Consider the following 20,262-nt stretch of genomic DNA (forward strand, 5'->3'; position numbering starts at 1 on the left):
TTTTAAGAGCTATGCTACCCACACCTGTAATGATACATTCAAAAATTGTTCAATTAGTATTATAATTGAAATTATACATGCTTTTGGTAAAATGATTAGTGGATAAATATTTCAAAGTGTTAAGCTGATGAGATATCATAGCATTTGAACTGTTAATAAATATGTCAAAATGTACAAACAGTCAAGGGAGATGATCGAGTTTCCAGCCAAGGGAGGTAAGTAGTCCGAAACTCAAAACCCTGGACAAAATATGAACTATTACTTCAAATGTAACCACTTCAAGTGAGAGTACAGCATGCTTTGAAATTCCAGAAAAGATCATATGATAAATGTATGTAATATACAAAGGAGAAAACTATTCTAGTCTCTCATCACAGTCCCACCGATGAGCCAGTCAGTTGCTATGGCAGCAATGACCGAGGTGCCCCAATGTGCCCCCTGCCTGGCTATGTGCCTGACAGCACGCACACACCTTGGGTTTATCACAGTCATGCTAAGCTGAAGTGCACTAATTACTGTCTAAAACAGGTCGGAGAAAGTACCAAGAGCTCTGATTCTATATCATATTAATTCAACTCAAAATATTTTCCTTTTGTTTATCATTCATCACATTTCATACAGGTAATGAAAATAATTAATGCTAAATATCAATTTGAAATTTAAAATGTTATTTGACTTTTTCGATTCAGTAAACCTGATCATAATAAATGAAATAAGATACTAATGTTGATGTCAAATTGCAAATAACCAAATTAAAATAAAAAATAATTATGATTCTTTAAAATTCGGTAACATACATGTTAAATTTCTTCAAAAAGTTAATATACCTGGAATAGCAATGGGCATATGTTTTTAATTAGTTTAGATATGATAACCCAAAGTTACCACATGAAATATAAAATTTGTTGGCTCTTGATAATTTCCTTGCCTGGTGAATAAAAACAATGTGTTTGACCCTAGGTCGAGCCAGATATGGAAGAGTGACTATGTCCTCAGTAAAGAGCTACTTGGTGGTGTTGCCTGTAACGCTCTGGTTACAAACATTGGAGCAGTCATCATGAGATGCTACATACCCTGATATTTTGGATGTTGATCGTTTTCAGCACTCACTCCATCACATAAAATATATACTAACATACACTGATAATCTCACTGGAGGAACAATCGGGATATTTCTACCCCTTTTTAGAATCGGAAGACCATTTTATGAATTAGCTGAATTTAAAAGATCATTATATAACTTTGGATTTGAAAACTAAAATTGATCAAAATGCTTGAAAATAGGAAAGTTTTATTAGCTTTTTATGTTTTCAATTCAGAATTAAAAGTGTATGTGAATACAGTTACTTTATGAACTCTGAACATGTACCATCTAAGACTAAATATTAATGAAACAAATAAAACTAGCTACACAATGATATACCGACACTACAACACACTGTGTGTCCTATATATATACAAGCAAAGTGAAGAGATAAGACCAAGTATGTTACAGCAGTCTGTCTCAGCTTCCAGCATTTGGGTCCCAAGAAACCCATCACATTATCCAGATGGGTAGTCTGTCTTACAGACCCTGATACAAATATATCCAATACAGCCCATGCAAGTCTATAATATTTGGCAAGTCTAGATTACTTCTGAAAATGAAGAGAGTCTCCAAGCTCCTTCTTATTATATTTTGATTAAGATAATTTAACAACTGCCTTTTTTCTGTAAGATATGTTCAATTCAGAGACTAGATGTCAGTCAACCAGATGGGTAACACTGGACTGTGCTGGAACACCCCCCCCCCCCCCCCCCCCCCTCCCGCCCCAATCAGACGAGTTGGGTGAGGAAGATAATTCTGTTCGGGAATGAGAACATTGCTATATAACAGATATGCTGTTAACATACTTCTTCTCATATGTTGCGGTAGTTCTTCTCCATGCATCCCTCTGTTAACGAGGAATGCACAACACTAACAGGACATACGATTTGAAAAAAAAAAAATATCCGGAAACATTTTAAAAAGAAGCGAACACATCATGTGAAAATATTTTTGGAATATGCTGATTTGAATTTCAAATGACCTCTTGATGGTAATTAAATACTTATGGGTTCATTTATTAACAGAAATGATTTTTTCAAAAACAATTTTAAAAACAATTTTTTTTGTATATATTAGGAATGAAAATGTTATGACACATTTTCATCATGGATCTTATTTGTCAGTTAGACGTAGCTTCATCAATATCTTCATAAACATAAATTGAAAATGTATGCTTTCAGTACATCCTTGGTGTATACATGGTGTTAAGAGGGATGGATGGAGAATGTTATGTACATTCCAGCTACCGATGTGTTGTAGCCTACAGTGGCACTCTATACACCTATGCACAAGTTACACAGCTATGTACATACATATATACAGAAATATTTTTTTCAGGCACACAAGCCTTAATTTTCATACACCATTTGCCCTATAAAAACAGATTGATAAATGCAAAAATATTTCATGAAAATATGAATATTTATAGAAATGCCATGGTCCTTGATTGATGAGGATGGTACAATACTTCCAGGAAATGGGTCCTTTATGTTTCATGACACTAGTATTATGCAATTTAGAAATGAACAAAAATGAAGTTTTCTGTTTCTTGTTATGAAATACAATACAACTATTATACCACTCAACCTTTGATAAGGATATTCAGATATGTCATTTTATTTAAATATACACGTGACATATGAGAATCAGTTTTGTGAATCATGATAAAAATATCCTTGTCAAAAGTGGAGTAGTATATTAAAAAAAATTGGTTTTAAACAAATAATATATATGATGTAACATAAAAAAGGGGTTGATGTAACCTTAAATAAAAATTAAATAAGAGATATATTTATTAAAAAAATGATTGTTCTTCACAAAAACATGTCTTAAGAAAACAAGTAAACAACAAATATGCAAGTAAAACAAATTCAAATATACAGTAATGAGACAAATAATTAATATCATACCAAATACCATTGAAAAATCAACTCTTAAAGAGACTAAAGAAATATACAACAAATTGAAAAGTTTTTTACAACAGTTAAGATTTTTGTTTACTGAAAGCTAAAATGGAAACCAAGAATACAAATTAAGGATAAAATGTTAATATTAGTAACAGGAGTAAACATTGAACTTGCAAAATGATGAAATATAATGACTTGCATAACAAGGAAATAACAAGAGCCTGTCATTTAAACTAGAATCACTACACAAGAAAGTAACGGCACTTGGTTTGGGTTCACAACCTCAACAAGGAGCTACGACTATAAACGTATGAATATCAACAAGTTATTACGACTATAAACAAAGAATATCAACAAGTAATTACGACTATAAACAAAGAATATCAACTAAGATATTCAGGGAAAACAGTCATAAACTATCTGTATATAACACTTAAGGTAAAATATGTTTTAAAATACCAACGTATATATATCAATTTGAAACTCTAACAATTGTAATGAAATTGTCAACTCTTAATCTTTCAACCATTTCTCTCCATTGTTTTCATCTGTATTGTAAGTAAGCATGTAGACATGCTACGATGTGACTTTACAGTGCATGCATCTTCACACATGTGTGCCAGTACCTGTATCGTGATATGCTTATGATACTCATCATACTGCAATACCTACTGATACCTGAAATTATTTTCTACAATTGATGTTGGTTGAAACCTTTTTTTGAGTAAAAGTTAAATGCTTTGAAGATGACGGATGTTCAGTGGATGATGTTACACGGCTGGAGGTTCTAACGAAACATGAAGAATTATGATGTTCAGTTGGTGATGTTGATGTTCAGTTGGTGATGTTACAGTTGATGTTGATGTTCAGTTGGTGATGTTAAAGCTGATGTTCAGTTGGTGATGTTGATGTTCAGTTGGTGATGTTATAGTTGATGTTGATGTTCAGTTGGTGATGTTAAAGCTGATGTTGAGGTTTCAACAACAAAATTAAGGTGATGTTTAAGAGAGCTGATGCTGATGTTTAGCAGGTGATGTTAAGCTAATGGTGATGTTAAATCAGTTCCTGAGCCGATGTTCAGTAGGAGAACTCCATGAGCAGCAAGTATCGGATGCGGTTCTGACTCTCCTTGTAGATGAGGTATTCACTTTGGGAGAAACTACTTCCAGCAAACTTGGACTGGTGCACGGGCTTGCCTTGTGGGACGGTCACCGTGGTGCCATCAATGGTCAGGGTAGTGTCCAGCTTGGGGTCTGAAACGGACAAGGGGGTTTGTGTCATTTTCTGAATAAGTAACAGCAGCACAAATTACAGAACATGAGGCCAATAGCTGAGAATTTGTTGTGTTTGTTTCTTCGTTGTTTAACTATACAACAGAGGTCTGCAAATAATTGAGTCTGGACAAGACAATTCAGTGACTGACATCATGAGTACTGATCTGAGCAAGTCGACGAGCCTGACCACCGAATTCCGTTATAGTCACCATTTATGACAAACATCGGTTGCTGAAGATCAAATCTTAAACGGAATTTCATGTCTTCATATGAGGGGAGAACCATTATCTGAGAATATGAGTTATGCAGTAGCAAGGTCTAAGACAACCCAAACTGCCGTGCAGAGTTGCTTCCCTTATGCGTGCCAGGTTCCTATTATCGTTTTACAAATCCCAGATATGCCCTGATTAAAATCCTGTTTGTAAGCACCATACCCTAGCTCATTGGTTTTATGCACATTTTGAGTGGTAAATGTCTGAGGCCTGCATGACTGGGACTTCCTCTTACATTAAGCCGACACACCTTGATATATACTCTTCACTGATGTGAACTCCATTGTGGCAGACCACAGTGGGGATTCCGGGATTCTGCTCCCTAGCAACCGATACTAGTCATAAGAGATGACCTCATGGATCGGGTGGTCAGGTGCAGTGACTTGGTGGTTTACGTGTCATCATACCACAGCAGATCGTTGCTGTGAAGATCCAGGGTAGAATAGGTCTTCAGTAACATGCTTGCTGTGAAAGGCGACTATGTATGTCGTAAAAGGCGACTAATGGGATCGGGTGGTCAGGCTTGCTGACTTGGTTGATGTATGTCATCGTATTCCAATTCCATGCTCATGATGTCAGTCACCGGATTGTCTAGTCCAGACTTGATTATTTACAGACTGCCACCTTACAGCTGGAATATTGCTGACTGCAGCATTAAATGAACACACAGACTGACATACTGGTTGTTAACCAGGAGTCACATTGATCATTGATCTCGTGGGTCAGACCACTCACCTGGTTCGGTCCGCCCCTTGGCCACAATGGAGTCAAATCCTTTTGGGGCCGTGACAAGGCTGCAGTCGTCTCGGTCGATGTGCTTCTCCTTGCCGAGGGCGACTTCATTCAGGAACATGATGCCGGTCTTGCCATTGGTGCCGACTGGGGAAAAGAAGCAGATTGGCAATATATAGTACTGATACTTAAATGACATCCCCATTTGTAAACAACAGGGTAGTATGGTAACATCAACACATGACATCACATATAAAGGAAGAGTGAGTGAGGTGAGGTGAGAGCGGGTGAGTGGGTGAGTGAGTGGGTGGGTGGGTGGGTGAGTGAGTGAGTGAGTGGGTGGGTGGGTGGGAGGGTGAGTGGGTGAGTGAGTGGGTGGGTGGGTGGGTGAGTGAGTGAGTGAGTGAGTTGGGTTTAACGCCACTTTTAACAGTATTCCAGTTATATCGCGGAGTGTCAGCTTGAGGTGGGAGGAAAGCCTGAAGTGATGCAGGTCTCGGATGTTTAGCACTTCAGTGAAACCCACGAGCACGGGTATGGTGCTGACAAACCTAGAAACATAATAAGGCCGAACCGGGATTTGAAACCACAATCATAGAGAGAGAGCATCAGGACTGTCTCTGTGATCTAGTGGCTAGACAGTACATAGTTTGATCCCTGGCCATGTCATACCAAAACATATGAAAGATGGTACTTATTATTACTCTTCCTGACACCCGGCTGTTTTGGTATGAGTCAGCATACTGTTTCTAAGTAGGGTATTCATATTGAACTGCAGCATGGTATCACAGTGGGCTAGCACATTAAAACTGTCAATAGTCTGTACTAGTACACACACACATGCACACGCACACAGAGACACACACACATGCATGCATGTCACTATATAAGAACATAATCCTTAACCCCATTTCATCTGGCCTCTCACGCATCAGAGTTCTCGATACACCTGTGTAATCCTTGCCTCCTGACACTACTCACCGTAGCCAGCAGACTTCCCGTTTTCGGAGGCGAAGTAGATGCCCCTCCCTACTCTGCCACCACTGTGTGGCATGATACGCAGACCGCTCTTCAAGATGGCTGCCACGACGGCCACATTGGTTCCATGCCAAAGCAGCTTCCTGTTGTCAAGTTTGTTATGAACTGCGAACCGAGAATCCTGTAAAGCAAGCAACCCTAATAACTTTATACTTTATTCCAACATCTTTCACAGCTACAGTAAGCTAACTGAGCACTGAAAATTTCATATTGGGCCCTGTTCCACAATGCGATCTTAGCGCTAAGACTGTTGTAAGTCTATGTTAAAGTATGGGAGTTACGATCGTCTTACGGCTACGATCGCTTTGAGGAACGGGAGCCAGATATATACTACTCAAAATTAGTTAAGGATCACCTGATTCTTTCATATTACAATAGTTAATCTGTCAGGCTTTGAAGGAATTGGGTGGTCCCAAACTTCTTTTGAGTACTATTCTTACCTATCTATTTTCATGTGTTACTTTAACTTTGTAGAGGTCCACTGCATGAGCATGGGAGTCCAAGGCTGATGGTATGTGGTATGTAATATTACTTCTAGTTCCTGTTAAGCTTATATGTTGTCATATACTTGCACATGTTCAGTCGTTTATCAAAGATGGGGATTCCAAAGTTAAGATTGACGAAAACCACCCACTGATACTTTTACTTGGAGTGTATTTCCTATGGGGCTGGGACGGGTAACTCAGGTACTCGGGTTGGGTGGGTCCTGAGTAGGACCAGGGTACCCACGGGACTACCCGGACCCGTAGTTAGTCACGTGATATATTGTTTAATGACAAAAATTATCTGAAACTCTATGGTTGCACAAAGTCACTTATGTTCCCATATCTTTCTGACAATGCACCCATTCCTTCTGACTTTTATATGTTTGAATAAAAATAAAGCTTCATGCAATAAACTATAGTGTATGCCTGATCAGATCGTTTTATACGTGTATCTAAATACATTTTGCCAGGGCTGCGGTCAAACCTTTCTCAATCGGACAGTTTGTACCTATCTCTTGATATATACAGCAGGTACCCGGGTGGGGTAGGGTCAGGTAATAGGGTGGTGGGTACCAGGGGGTAAATTTGGACTCGTCCCAGCCCTAATTTCCTACAAACCTACCATTTTGAGTTGTTATAATGATTCAAACAGCGAAACATCTCTACAGTACCTACTTGAAATGTAATGTATTTTCCTTCATTCTCAGGATGTATGCATATAGGCTATAATATTTTGTGTCCGGCAAAGTCCAAAATACTGACCTCGCCATCCCTATTGACCTTCCAGATGTGCTGAATCTTGACCTTCCTGTAGCCTTGAGTGGAATCCTTGTACTTGTTGAGAACCTGCAAAAGTGAACGAGGGAGGGCTGGGATGTTGTTTGGAGACTAGACATATGAGCAAAACCATATATTGTTAAAAAAAACAAAACTATGAGTTGAAATATTTTCTTTACAAAAAACGCCTTGCAACAATGTATTTGGGACTGTAGGTATGTGGCAGACAATTTAAAAAAAAATCAACAATCCAAAATGTAGTAATTTTTTTCAAACAATTTCTGTTGCAATTTATTTTTGTCAATAAAATCACAGGCCCCCCTCCGAAGAATATCAAACGGTCAGTCCATAATAGCAATTTATTTGTAGGGTCATTTACCAACAACCTAATTTCAACAAATCATAAATTATTTTTTTCCCCAAATTTACTTTTTCATTCTGTTAAACCCCACTCACTACTGTCCTGTGTTTTCTAACCATATTGTTATCTCTTCCTACATTCAACACAGGCTACAGGAGAACTCCTTCTCACCTTGAATTCCTCAGACTTAGGATCAACAAGTTCAAGGCCACACTTGAGAAGGTGATAGTTGACATCAATGGGGTTGGGGATAGCTGCATCCTTTGACTGAAAAAAACCAATACATAGATAACCATTTAAAATCTCTTCATGCACTGTCATCAACAAGTAAAGATTTAAAATCATAACATGGGTTATATTACTAGCAGAGTAATGGAAATCAAATTAATTCCATTGTCAGCTTTATTATTATTTTTTATTTTTTATTTTTTTGTTTAATGCTCACTCAGCAATATTCCAGCTATATGATGGTGGCCTGTAAATAATCCAATCTGGACCAGCCAAATCAGTGATTGATATCATGAGCATCGATCTACACAATTGAGATACGATGACTTAAATCAGTGGGACTGACCACTAGTCACCTCTTACAACAAGCATGGGTTGCTGAAGACCAATTCTAATCTTCACAGTGCTGTTAACAATGTCAGTTAACTCTCAGTTGGTCGATTACCAGTCTCACATGTCATGGGCCTTGGCCTTTAGTTGTGACGAATTCTTCATAGATACTGTCCATACTCAGATGCCACATTGGCCAAAGCACGCCCCATTTGAATTGCATCTTACTACAATATGTGGTATCAAGGTCATTCTGCCCCTGGAACTCAACTGGATAAAACCAGTATCCCATCAGCAAAATGCAAACGAAGCAAAAAGAGAATCATGGAGAGATGACTTACAGCTGCGATAGCTTTGTCCTTGTCTTTCTGTAGGCTTTGAGCCAGCTCGATATCTCCCAGCACCTGAAACCCACATGTTGCCATACATTAACAGCACCACATCCATCTTCTTCCAGGACCTGTGGAGGTCAAGGTCATGCAAGTCAGTTGCTATAGTTACTCAAGACTTTTCTAAGGTCACATGTTTTCACAATTAGAATAGGTGACACATTTCATCCTAGTTAGTTAGTGTATAATACATTATTCAAGATGAGGATGGTAACAAAATATTACAGTGTTGGACAATGATTCAGATGTTGTGACAAATTTATATCACTTATGCCATCATAATTTTACAATGAAACGAAAGTACCATGCTCCAAAAAGTTTGTCAGCAATTATTGTTACTGTCTCTAAACAACAAGTACTTTACAAAAAGTCAATTCCTTAACGCTCATCGCTTCCCGGAAAGATAGTGTGGATTATTTAGCAACTTATTAACAAAAGAAACAGCAGACTGAACATACCGACAACATGTCCATTTTCTTCTGGAGAGTCTCTGAGTCGGCAATAGATGGGGGAATCTTGCGACCGAAGTCATGCGGAATGACTGTGTAGAACCTGGAAGACAGCTCCCTAAGTTTGGCTGCGGCAGGCTTGCTCTTCTTCAGTTCATCTTCGATCTCCTCCAATACCTCGAAGCCTTTAGCTATCTGTGTCTTGCTCAGCTTCCCCAGTGGCATCTTCTTCACATCGATGTCAAAGCTCTTCATCGCATCTTTGAACATGTCGAGATCGAAGATCAGATTGACCAGTTTCTGTGTGGTGGTATCTAGAGTGCTGTCTGCTACTTTTCTTCCCTTTGTGTCAACCATGGCAGGCTGGAACAGAGAATCTTGGGTAACACAGAAGTCGAAACATGTTATTTCCAGTAAGCCTTGTACGTAATTTTAAAAGAAATATTCCCCACAGAACAGACTGTATAATGACTTTTTTTCACAGAACCAATATACAGACAAATATTCCCCACAGAACCAAGTATGTGTATAGACAAATATTCCTCACAGAACTAACTATGTGTATAGACAAATATTCCCCACAGGACCAAGTATGTGTATATACAAATATTCCCCACAGAACTAACTATGTGTATAGACAAATATTCCCCACAGGACCAAGTATGTGTATAGACAAATATTCCCCACAGAACTAACTATGTGTATAGACAAATATTCCCCACAGGACCAAGTATGTGTATATACAAATATTCCCCACAGAACTAACTATGTGTATAGACAAATATTCCCCACAGGACCAAGTATGTGTATAGACAAATATTCCCCACAGAACTAACTACGTGTATAGACAAATATTCCCCACAGGACCAAGTATGTGTATAGACAAACATTCCCCACAGAACTAACTATGTGTATAGACAAATATTCCCCACAGAACCAAGTATGTGTAAAGACAAATATTCCCCACAGAACCAAGTATGTGTATAGACAAATATTCCCCACAGAACTAACTACATGTATAGACAAATATTCCCCACCGAACTAACAACATGAAAAGAATAATATTCCACTGAGAGCCTGTGGGTTCTCTTGTCTTGTCCCAGTATCCCATGCTTGCCATTAAGTCTACCAAAATGAGCATCAGGGGTCACAGTATATAACATTGTTGTGTGTCATCATGCTCGCTGAGGGCATGGATTATTGCTGGTTTGCCCGACACATGCTAGTTTGATGTAACTGAAATATTGCTGTCTGTACATGTTGTAAGTTAAACCCAAATGGAGGTTATGTTGCCTCGTGAACAGCGGTGCAGCAGTTCTCACATCTCAGAGTTGTGTCCCTTCAGGTGGTCTGTCTGGCGGACTTGGTGGATGCATGTCATAGATTCCAATTGCGTAAATCGATCCTCATGATGTCAATCACTGGATTGTCTGGTCCACAATGTTTATTTTCAAACCGCGTCATATAGCAGGAATATTACTGAAAGCGGCGTAAAACATCAAACAAACATCACACCAAATTTTCCAAAGAAAGCCACCATCAACTGAGTATCAATGCCCACTACTCTGTTGGTACAACATCGTCTACATGAACTACTTACAGCATCCACTTCGTCCTCCTCATCATCATTGGCCATCTCGATGAGCGTGTACTTTCCTGGCACGGGGTTGAAGCTGCCACGGTTGGCCCATTTGTTCCTGGTTTTGTCCTGAAACTTCTTCTCAAAATCTTTTGTTGCTGCAGCCAGCTCCATTGGTCCCTTCAAAGCATTGGCACCAGACTCCCCCTGTAAAATATAACAGGAAACCTGAACTAGCCCAGTGGTTACAGCATTTCTACATCACACCAAAGATATGTGTTCAATTCCCTACAAGACTTTCATGTGCAAAGTGAGTGAGTGAGTATGGTTTTTATGCCGCTTATTCAGCAATATTCCAGTAATATCACGGCGGGGACACCAGAAATGGGCTTCACACCTTCTACCAATCATGTGCAAAGAGCATTTCTGGTATCCTGGTCATCATATTGCTAAAATTCTTTTTTCAGTTTTTTTGTTTATGGAATTTACTTTAAAACAATTCTGGTTGGTAGATGGGGACAAAATTTAATAAAATTAATTTCAATTTTTTTTTGTTATCAAAGGTTATCATGATACCTTCATAATGTGTGTCAGGTTCAACGTCTCACCATTTAACCCATTGTAACCTTATCGACTTCAAAATGTTTTTATGGTGAACTTGGACGTTTACAGTCAGCCAAATAAAAATATGGTGCTTTTTATTTGTTTTAAGATCGGTTGAATCCACAAACTAATTTTCTGAAAAAGTATCGCCTAATACTAAAAGTGGCATAAAACCAAATCACTCACTCATAGAAGTTGCAACGATAAGGACACCTCCAGCGTAACACACTTACCACTCTGCCCCACCTGTTCCAGATGTAGTACTTGCCGCCATTGCTCAGCACCTGTATCACATAGTACTTGTTGTTGTTGAAGCCGATGTTCGTCTGGTTCAACATGCAGTCATAGTCCCCCTCCACCTGCAGACAACACTTACATGTAGCATCAACTACAACCTTGGCGCCATGTATAGGGAGTCATCTTGAACTCAAGAGACCATATACTGATAAAAACTCACCGCCAAAAGAAACGCGAATACCATACATGTTGGCTAATTTTGTTTTGTTTATTTGTTGCTTAACGCCGCACTCAGCAATATTCCAGCTGTATGACGACGGTCTGTAAATAATCGAGTCTGGACCAGACAATTTAGTGACTGACATCAGGAGCATCGATCCATGGAATTGGAATACGATGACATACATCAACCAAGTCAGCAAGCCTGACCACCCGATCCCATTAGTCGCCTTTTACAACATGCATAGTCGCCTTTCACAGCAAGCATGTTACTGAAGACCTCTTCTACCCCAGATATTCATGGGTCTGGTATTTGAGTTGTGAGTACTGAGGCTCCACAGACATGGTTGGGAATTTTTCGCAATAATCTATACTTTGACCTTTATTTGACATGTGCAATTTGACCATGCACCTTAATTCTCTCAAAATGCATTTCCTCGCACTGTAAACATCATCACATCAGAAACCACTGGACTAATAAAACCGACACTTCACGTTTGTTCGATGACATGCATTCTTGCTATTCGCCTCTTATAACAATTTGCTGAAGATCAGTAGAAACCTGGATCTTCACAGGGAATATTCCCATCTTGTCTGCTTACGTCATAGGAGGCACTCCCTGGGATGAAGCTGTCAGGCTTGTGGGATTTCTTCTTGCCCGCGTCTGCAGCCTTCAGCGTCTTGATGGTGTCCTTCAGCGTAGGCGTCTCTTCCTCTTCCTCCACCTCCACCTCCACCTTGGCCTTCTTGCCTCCAGCTTTGCCCTTCGCCTTCCCCCCCTTCCTCTTTGGAGGCATGTTGATGATGTACTGTTATCTGTAAACCAAACTCAGGCATTGTGACATGGCCTTGTACGGTCCTTGAAGCAGGGTTTGTACATTCACAATGTAACAGTTGTGTGAGATAGCATTGTGTGAGGGTAGTGTTGTGAGAATTAGCATTGTGTGATGGTAGTGTTGTGTAAGATAGCATTGTGTGAGGGTAGTGTTGTGTAAGATAGCATTGTGTGAGGGTAGTGTTGTGTAAGATAGCATTGTGTGAGGGTAGTGTTGTGTGAGGTATTGTTTTGTAAGATAGCATTGTGTGAGGGTAGCATTGTGTGAGGGCAGCATTGTGTGAGGGTAGCATTGTGAGAGGGTAGTGTTGTGTGAGGGCAGCATTGTGTGAGGGTAGCATTGTGTGAGGGTAGTGTTGTGTGAGGGCAGCATTGTGTGAGGGTAGCATTGTGTGAGGGTAGCATTGTGAGAGGGTAGTGTTGTGTGAGGGCAGCATTGTGTGAGGGTAGCATTGTGTGAGGGTAGTGTTGTGTGAGGGCAGCATTGTGTGAGGGTAGCATTGTGAGAGGGTAGTGTTGTGTGAGGGCAGCATTGTGTGAGGGAGTGTTGTGTGAAATAGCATTGTGTGAGGGTAGTGTTGTGTGAGGGCAGCATTGTGTGAGGGTAGCATTGTGAGAGGGTAGCATTGTGTGAGGGAGTGTTGTGTGAAATAGCATTGTGTGAGGGTAGTGTTGTGTAAGATAGCATTGTGTGAGGGTAGTGTTGTGTAAGATAGCATTGTGTGAGGGTAGTGTTGTGTGAAATAGCATTGTGTGAGGGTAGTGTTGTGTGAGATAGCATTGTGTGAGGGTAGTGTTGTGTAAGAATGCATTGTGTGAGGGTAGTGTTGTGTGAAATAGCATTGTGTGAGGGTAGTGTTGTGTGTGATAGCATTGTGTGAGGGTAGTGTTGTGTAAGATAGCATTGTGTGAGGGTAGTGCTGTGTAAGAATGCATTGTGTGAGGGTAACATAGTCTGAGGGTAGGGTTGTTTCAGGGTAGCGTTGTGTCAAATATCCATTTTATTATACTTTGCAAAATGCCATTTCCTTAACATACCAGTCAGACAGGTTAATCCACAATTTGCTTATAAATTAAGCCCCACATTCAAATCCTGTTCTCAGTGACAGAAGTTTCCTATATCAGGACATTTATAGAACATGCTGGTGATGTTATCAGCTCTGTCTGTGTAACACAAGCACTATCATTATCCTCGACTTCCTTGTCAAGTTGTCAGTTCGTAAGGGACCAGTTATGAATTACAGAAAGGGTGGGGGGAGGGGAGGTTTTTCACAGGGAATCAGGAGAGGGTCACACACAAAAAAGGGACGGTCATAAAAAAATTAATGCACATATTCTGGTAGACTAACACTTAGTCAATGAAAAAATTCCTTCAAAAATTTTATTTTTCTTCATATCAAGAAATGGCTAGTATGATGCAGAAACATGTGCCTCACTCAAGGGCCCCGGAATATAACAAGATTCTCGTAGAGTTCTATTCTAATTATGCACATATGCATCGTGGAAGGTCATTAATGTCACTTTTATAAATTTTTCAAAAGTAGGTAGTACATGCATAACACTATTTAACGCTAATCTTGCACATTTAAAATGTTTAATCTCTTTTTTTTTCATTTCACTAATAAATTTTTGAAGATGATGCATTATTCGAGAATAATTTATGTTTATGAAAAATATGAAAGGATACCTACACTACAAAGATCAATTTTTTTTTAATGCCTAGAAAATGAATGGCACAAACATGCATGAAATACTGCTTGCATTATCTTCCAACAAAACACACCAGCATTCATTCTGGATAGCAACCCCATGTTTGTATTTGTGTAGCCATGATACCCAGTGCTCTGTAACCACCTCATTATAAAGCTGGTGAGCAGTCGTGCAGGACATAGCTGATCTGTAATGGGGAAGCACTCAAGGTCACTACTACAAGGTGTGAATACACTGGAGATACACACCTAGACATAGAACCTGTCATAACCTGACTAATCAGGATCTCTCTCAATAGGGGATAAAATATATTTATCAACTAAAGCTGTCATTCACTCTTGTTTCGTACTGTAAATGTGTTATCAAGTTTTATTTGATTGTTTGTTTGTTGTTTAACACCGCACTCAGCATTATTCCAGTTATATGACGGCGGTCTGTAAATAATCAACTCTGGACCAGACAATCCACTGATAGACATCATGAACATCGATCCATGCAACTGGATACTATGACATGCATCAATCAAGTCATCAAGCCTAACCACCCGATCCCCTTAGTCAATCCTTACAACAAGTAGAGTCGCCCACCCCTACCTTTTGAAAACCAAATGTAGTATGTTCTTGGCAGTAAAACTGACTGAGAGAGGATTTTGATATTTTGGACCCCTCCCTTTTAAAAATGCTGGATCTGCCCTTGTGACAAAATAATTATATTTCATATCATTTACAAATAACTTATCAGTTTGGTCCATCATGGAATAAAGAGAAGATCGAAAGTGATGAAAATTCTTATCACATAGCTTATGTGATAAATAGTTCCATGTCAATGAAAATTTACATATGAGAAAATAGTGAAATCAGGTGTTGTCACAGTCAAGATATGCTTGTTGTAAGAGACGACTAACGGGATCGGGTGGTCAGGCTCACTGACTTGGTCGATTCATGTCATCAATTCCCAATTGCGTGGATCGATGCTCATGATGTCAATCACTGGATTGTCTGGTCCATCTAAAACAGGGGGGCGGTCGGGAAGCCTAGTAGTTAAAGCGTTCGCTCGTCACGCCAAAGACCCGGGTTCGATTCCTGACATGGGTACAATGTGTGAAGCCCATTTCTGGTGTCCCCCGCTGTGATATTGCTGGAATATTGCTAAAAGCGGCATAAAATCATACTCACTCACTCACTCTAAAACAAGTGAGAGTGTAGCAAGGAGCCTCCAGCAGAAGAAATTGTCACCTGAAATTCACTTGTTCAGGCGCTTAAAGCAAGGTTTTCTCCCAAGACCAGGAAGAATTCATGACCAGATCGGAGGGTGGCAACCTTAACATGGGTCGTTGTGAGACACAAGTGTTGTTTATATTATGTTTATTTAACTTGAAGATAACATGTAGTACCTGATTAGATAATAAATAAAGAATAGATAAAGAATTAGGGTAGGTTTATGGAAGCATTATACATATGGTATTTGAAGGTAAGGAGTGAGTGAGTGAGTGAGTGAGTTGGGTTTAACGCTGCTTTTAACAGTATTCCAGTTATATCCGGGCATGTCAGCTTAATGTGGGAGGAAAGCCCGAAGTGATGCAGGTCTTAGACGTTTACCACTTCGGTGAAACCCACGAGCACGAGTATGGTGCTGACAAACCTAGAAACATAATTGGGGAGAACCGGGATTCGAAACCCACAATCATAGGTTTCTGGCATGCCCAAGGGACGCAACTCTGCACAGCGAATTGCGGCGTATTAGCCGACTGGGCCACCTGTGCCCCCTTGAAGGTAAGGGCTAGATTATGAGGAGAGAATTAATTGTTAAGTAGAGAGTAATTACTTCTTTACTTCATTTGAGTAGGATAATCATAACTTAAATGTATTCACTGCATGGTTATTGTATGTAAAATAAATATAAATGAATCAAATGCTGCTAGCATCCTCAGTGCATCGAATAATTAACATATAGAGAAGTGTTGAGATCTCTGACAATAACAGTGCATTAAGGGAGCAAGGTCGTGCTGTATTTAACAACTGTTAGTTCAGATCCATGCACAAACATCAAGCGCTTGAGTTAATTTTAATTAATCCACCCAACGTCTGTGTTAAGGGCTATGTGCTCAGCGTTTGGCATCCATGGAGCTCGTTGAAGAATCAACCGATAACCCATCGATATTCCATGAATCCCATGGAGCTGGCGTTTGTGTGCCGGGGTGTTGAGGGACACCGTGCATAATTATCTCACTGTTCACGTGCAGATGGAAACATACAAACATGTAGGGTTGGAGGAAATGACCTGATAATTCGAAGTTAAGAGGGTCACATTGATCTGACGGTGACCTGGTGGCCTATTTCTCACCCTGTGGACGTGAACGGGCAAGACGTGTGCATTTCGCGCTTGCGTTATAACGAGGGAATACCACGGCGCTGTAACCCGGCGAGGTAAACCGGCGAGGATAATCTATCCCCTCCAGATAAAACGAGATGTGTATATCCAGGCTATGTTTACTTTGATCCTTTCAATCTGTATCTCAGCATATTAGACAAACACCGACCGTTCTGGGGCCTCATTTACCAGATATCGCTCACACACATTCTTAACAGATGGCCATACAACGCTGGCCACAACAAGTGCCACGCCCACCATTGGGAGGCCCTGTTGAGGTTGAAAGAACGAGTGCCATGACTTGGCTATATAAGTCTTATGCGATGAAATATTGAATAAGAAACAATACGTACATAAACATAAGGATATAGCCAAGGAGTTTTGCACAAGTAACTTTGAAATATATATGTACTATATTAGATCAGCATGTACTAACGGTGCAGTGCGCTTTCGGGAAGAAAATTAATCAATATATTTCTGCAATCTACTACATCTGCAAGTGGTGGCGTTTCTCCACCATTTATTCTATATCACATACTCAATGCGGACTATTACACATAAAACGCATTACCTTATAGTAAGACAACGGTTGTTTGGAGAGATATATCAGCAGGCTGGTAGACAACCGGCAGCTAGAGTCTTAGCTCGGCTCTATCGCTGTATATACCGGCCGGCCCGACATGTCTATACATGACAGCTCTCAGCCAATCAAATTGGAGAGATCGTGCAACGTCACGAGCGGGTTTCTACATGAAGCGAGGTATGTTGCAATACCTGTGTTTTTATTTACTTGCACGTTGCGTGGGAAAAGTGGTTGGGTTCGCGTCGCATTCTAATTCTCAACGTTAATGCATAGCTTATGACATTAACATCGTCCCTTTTATGATAATACGCGTCCCATTAATACACCCCACGATTCATTTGATAAAAGTTTCAATACTTTGCATTCAGTCATCTGAGAGAGGATCTGTTGGTCAAAATGGATATAATCCTTGGATGTTACAACACCCTCTCTGCTTGGGGTGCGATGTCCCTTTCTTCTGTTACTCCGGGTTAGAAAAGGTCTTCGGCAACCCACGGGGGGGGGGGGGGGGGGGGGGGGGGTGTTTCACTTGTCCCCAACTTGATTCAAATACAACTGTTTTCTATAAAAAAAATCTAGGGCCCCGGCTGGCTACGGCACTGTGGTTGATGCATATCATCTTATCCCAATTGCGTGGATCGATGCTCATGGTGTCAATCACTAGATTGTCCGTATCAAGTGACGAAACATTTCAATGTAGACCCCAAAATTTTGTGGCTGACACTGAACTCGAATATTGACTCGTCATATGATCAGTATTGACCTGTCACGTGATGAATATTGACCGGAAACCAATTTCACGGTACGCACATTTCCCGGTTCAGCTAAGTTACTGTACTGAAACAGAGGACGGTTTAAAGGCTTCATAAACTTTAAAGTGAATTTCGGTATAACAAGACGAATGATTACTCTTGAAGAGGTAAATATCCGAAAACAAGGACCCTCGGACCTGACCTCTTCGGCGGTCTGACCACATCAGGGGTCGGGTCCTTGTTTTCGCAGATTGACCTCGTCAGGAGTAATTATTTGTAGTGTAACTCATGACACGATAGTGTGGATGCATGGTAAACTTCTTGACAATACTTTACCATCGTGACTTCCATACCCGTGCTCATGGGTTTCCCCAAAGTGGTAAACGTCTTAGACCTGCATCACTTCAGGCTTTCCTCCCACATGACTATGATTGTGGGTTCGAATCCCGGTTCGCCCCGATTATGTTTCTAAGTTTGTCAGCACCATACCCGTGCTCGTGGGTTTCACCGAAGTGGTAAACGTCTGAGACCTGCATCACTTCCGGCTTTCCCCCCAACATTAAGCTGACGCGCCACGATATAACTGTAATACTGTTAAAAGCAGCGTTAAACCCAACTCACTCACTCACTCCTCCCACACGAAGCTGACACGCCCTGATACAACTGCAATACTGTTCAAATCGGCGTTAAACCAACCTCATTCACTTACTATTATATCATGGCATCAGTTACAAACTCTTAAATATTAATTAAGACATTAAATAGAAATGAATATTTAAAAAAGTAAATAAAGGGAACCGTTTGCCATGGGCATGTCGTCTAAAAGATGCAGATCCTAGATTTTTGTCATTTCACTTCTTAATACTACATACACATGTATCATGAATGAGAACAATTTATAAAACAAAAAACCTTTCAGCATACTACTCAAAAGAAGTTAAAGAACACCCGATTGTTTTCATATATAGTTAATCTGTCGTGAAATTAACACTTCTCACTGACCTCTTTAAGAAAAGGACAACGTTTTCTGAAGATGCTAAAATACTAGAAGACAGGAACACGAAAGGGAATCGACCTTGCAAAAACCAGTACGTCTATATATAAGTTCAAAAGACCCATGAGGATCCGGGTTAGAATAGGTCTTCGATCAGCAACCCATGCTTGCCGTATCAGGCGACTATGCTTGTCATTAGAGGTGACTAACGGGATCGGGTGGTCAGGCTCGCTGACTTGGTTGATGCAAGTAAATGTATCCCAATAGCGTGGATCGATGCTCATAATGTCAATCACTTGATTGTCTGATTCAGACTCGATTATTTACAGACCACCGTCATTTAGCTGGAATATTGCTGAGTGCGGCGTTAAACAACACACAAACAAATATAATGTCTATAATCAGATCGAGTATGTAATATAAACAACAATCAACAAGACACGTCAAATCAAATCTTCAAAAGAAACAATCTAGACATGAATGATTAACCCCAAAGGCGTTTTTCATTTCTTGGTTTTTGGCTCCATCGTCCCAAAATGCTGTGAAATGATTTTTTGTCTTAATGACTCTGTGTCTTGCTGTCTGGGTTAATAAACTGCAGTATATATGCTTTAGAAAAGTTCTTTTTCCCCCAACAGATATATGGCCACTTATTTTTGTTTTAAAGCATACGGAAAGTTGGTACTAAAGAAATGCCTAAGGGTCAGTACCATTCAGTACAGAACATCGATCGCATAACCTGAACAAGCAGATCGCTGCATTTTTGTCCGTAGGGAAGACAGCAGCCCTTCCCTATCTGCCTCGGACAATCATCTGACAGTTCTCAAGATAAGCGTGAGGATGTTCAACAGCGGTATACCGGTATAATGAAGGAGCCGGAAGTAGCGGCCGCGTGGGAAACAGGCACGACTGGTCTACAGCTGTACGCGTGTCGGTCAGTAGACAGTGTCCCCTCACTCCAGGCAGATACGTCTCAGCCAGAAACACAACGGGGAAGTGCTGGAATGCGAAGCAGTGGCTCTTGATATATAACCGAATCTGAATTCAACCC

General features: G+C 40.2%; 1 protein-coding gene across 1 annotated transcript; it reads right to left on the reverse strand.

Moving 5' to 3' along the window:
* Positions 1–1,812: 1,812 nt before the first annotated feature.
* On the reverse strand, positions 1,813–17,556 carry LOC139446819 (protein mono-ADP-ribosyltransferase PARP3-like). The gene is made up of 11 exons (XM_071228154.1): positions 17,454–17,556; positions 12,570–12,783; positions 11,745–11,870; positions 10,930–11,115; positions 9,339–9,692; positions 8,833–8,895; positions 8,105–8,200; positions 7,558–7,641; positions 6,254–6,431; positions 5,276–5,419; positions 1,813–4,247 (listed from the first exon to the last, which is right to left on the reverse strand). The coding sequence occupies exons 2-11, from the start codon at positions 12,762–12,764 to the stop codon at positions 4,072–4,074; spliced, it is 1,602 nt and encodes a 533-aa protein (XP_071084255.1). The 5' UTR covers positions 12,765–12,783; positions 17,454–17,556; the 3' UTR covers positions 1,813–4,071.
* Between the last annotated feature and the right edge of the window lie 2,706 nt (positions 17,557–20,262).

Source organism: Haliotis cracherodii, unplaced genomic scaffold (genome assembly GCF_022045235.1).
Source record: "Haliotis cracherodii isolate W230 unplaced genomic scaffold, xgHalCrac1.p SCAF_6, whole genome shotgun sequence".
In the NCBI taxonomy this organism is placed as follows: Eukaryota; Metazoa; Mollusca; class Gastropoda; order Lepetellida; family Haliotidae; genus Haliotis; species Haliotis cracherodii.

Excerpts from the sequence above, each read along its gene's own strand:
- LOC139446819 (XM_071228154.1), bottom strand. The coding sequence starts at position 12,764 with ATGCCTCCAAAGAGGAAGGGGGGGAAGGCGAAGGGCAAAGCTGGAGGC. Across the intron at positions 5,420-6,253 it reads CGGGAAGTCTGCTGGCTACG|TCGGCACCAATGGCAAGACC; the intron begins GTGAGTAGTGTC and ends TCTTTTCCCCAG. Across the intron at positions 4,248-5,275 it reads CAAGGGGCGGACCGAACCAG|ACCCCAAGCTGGACACTACC; the intron begins GTGAGTGGTCTG and ends TGTCCGTTTCAG.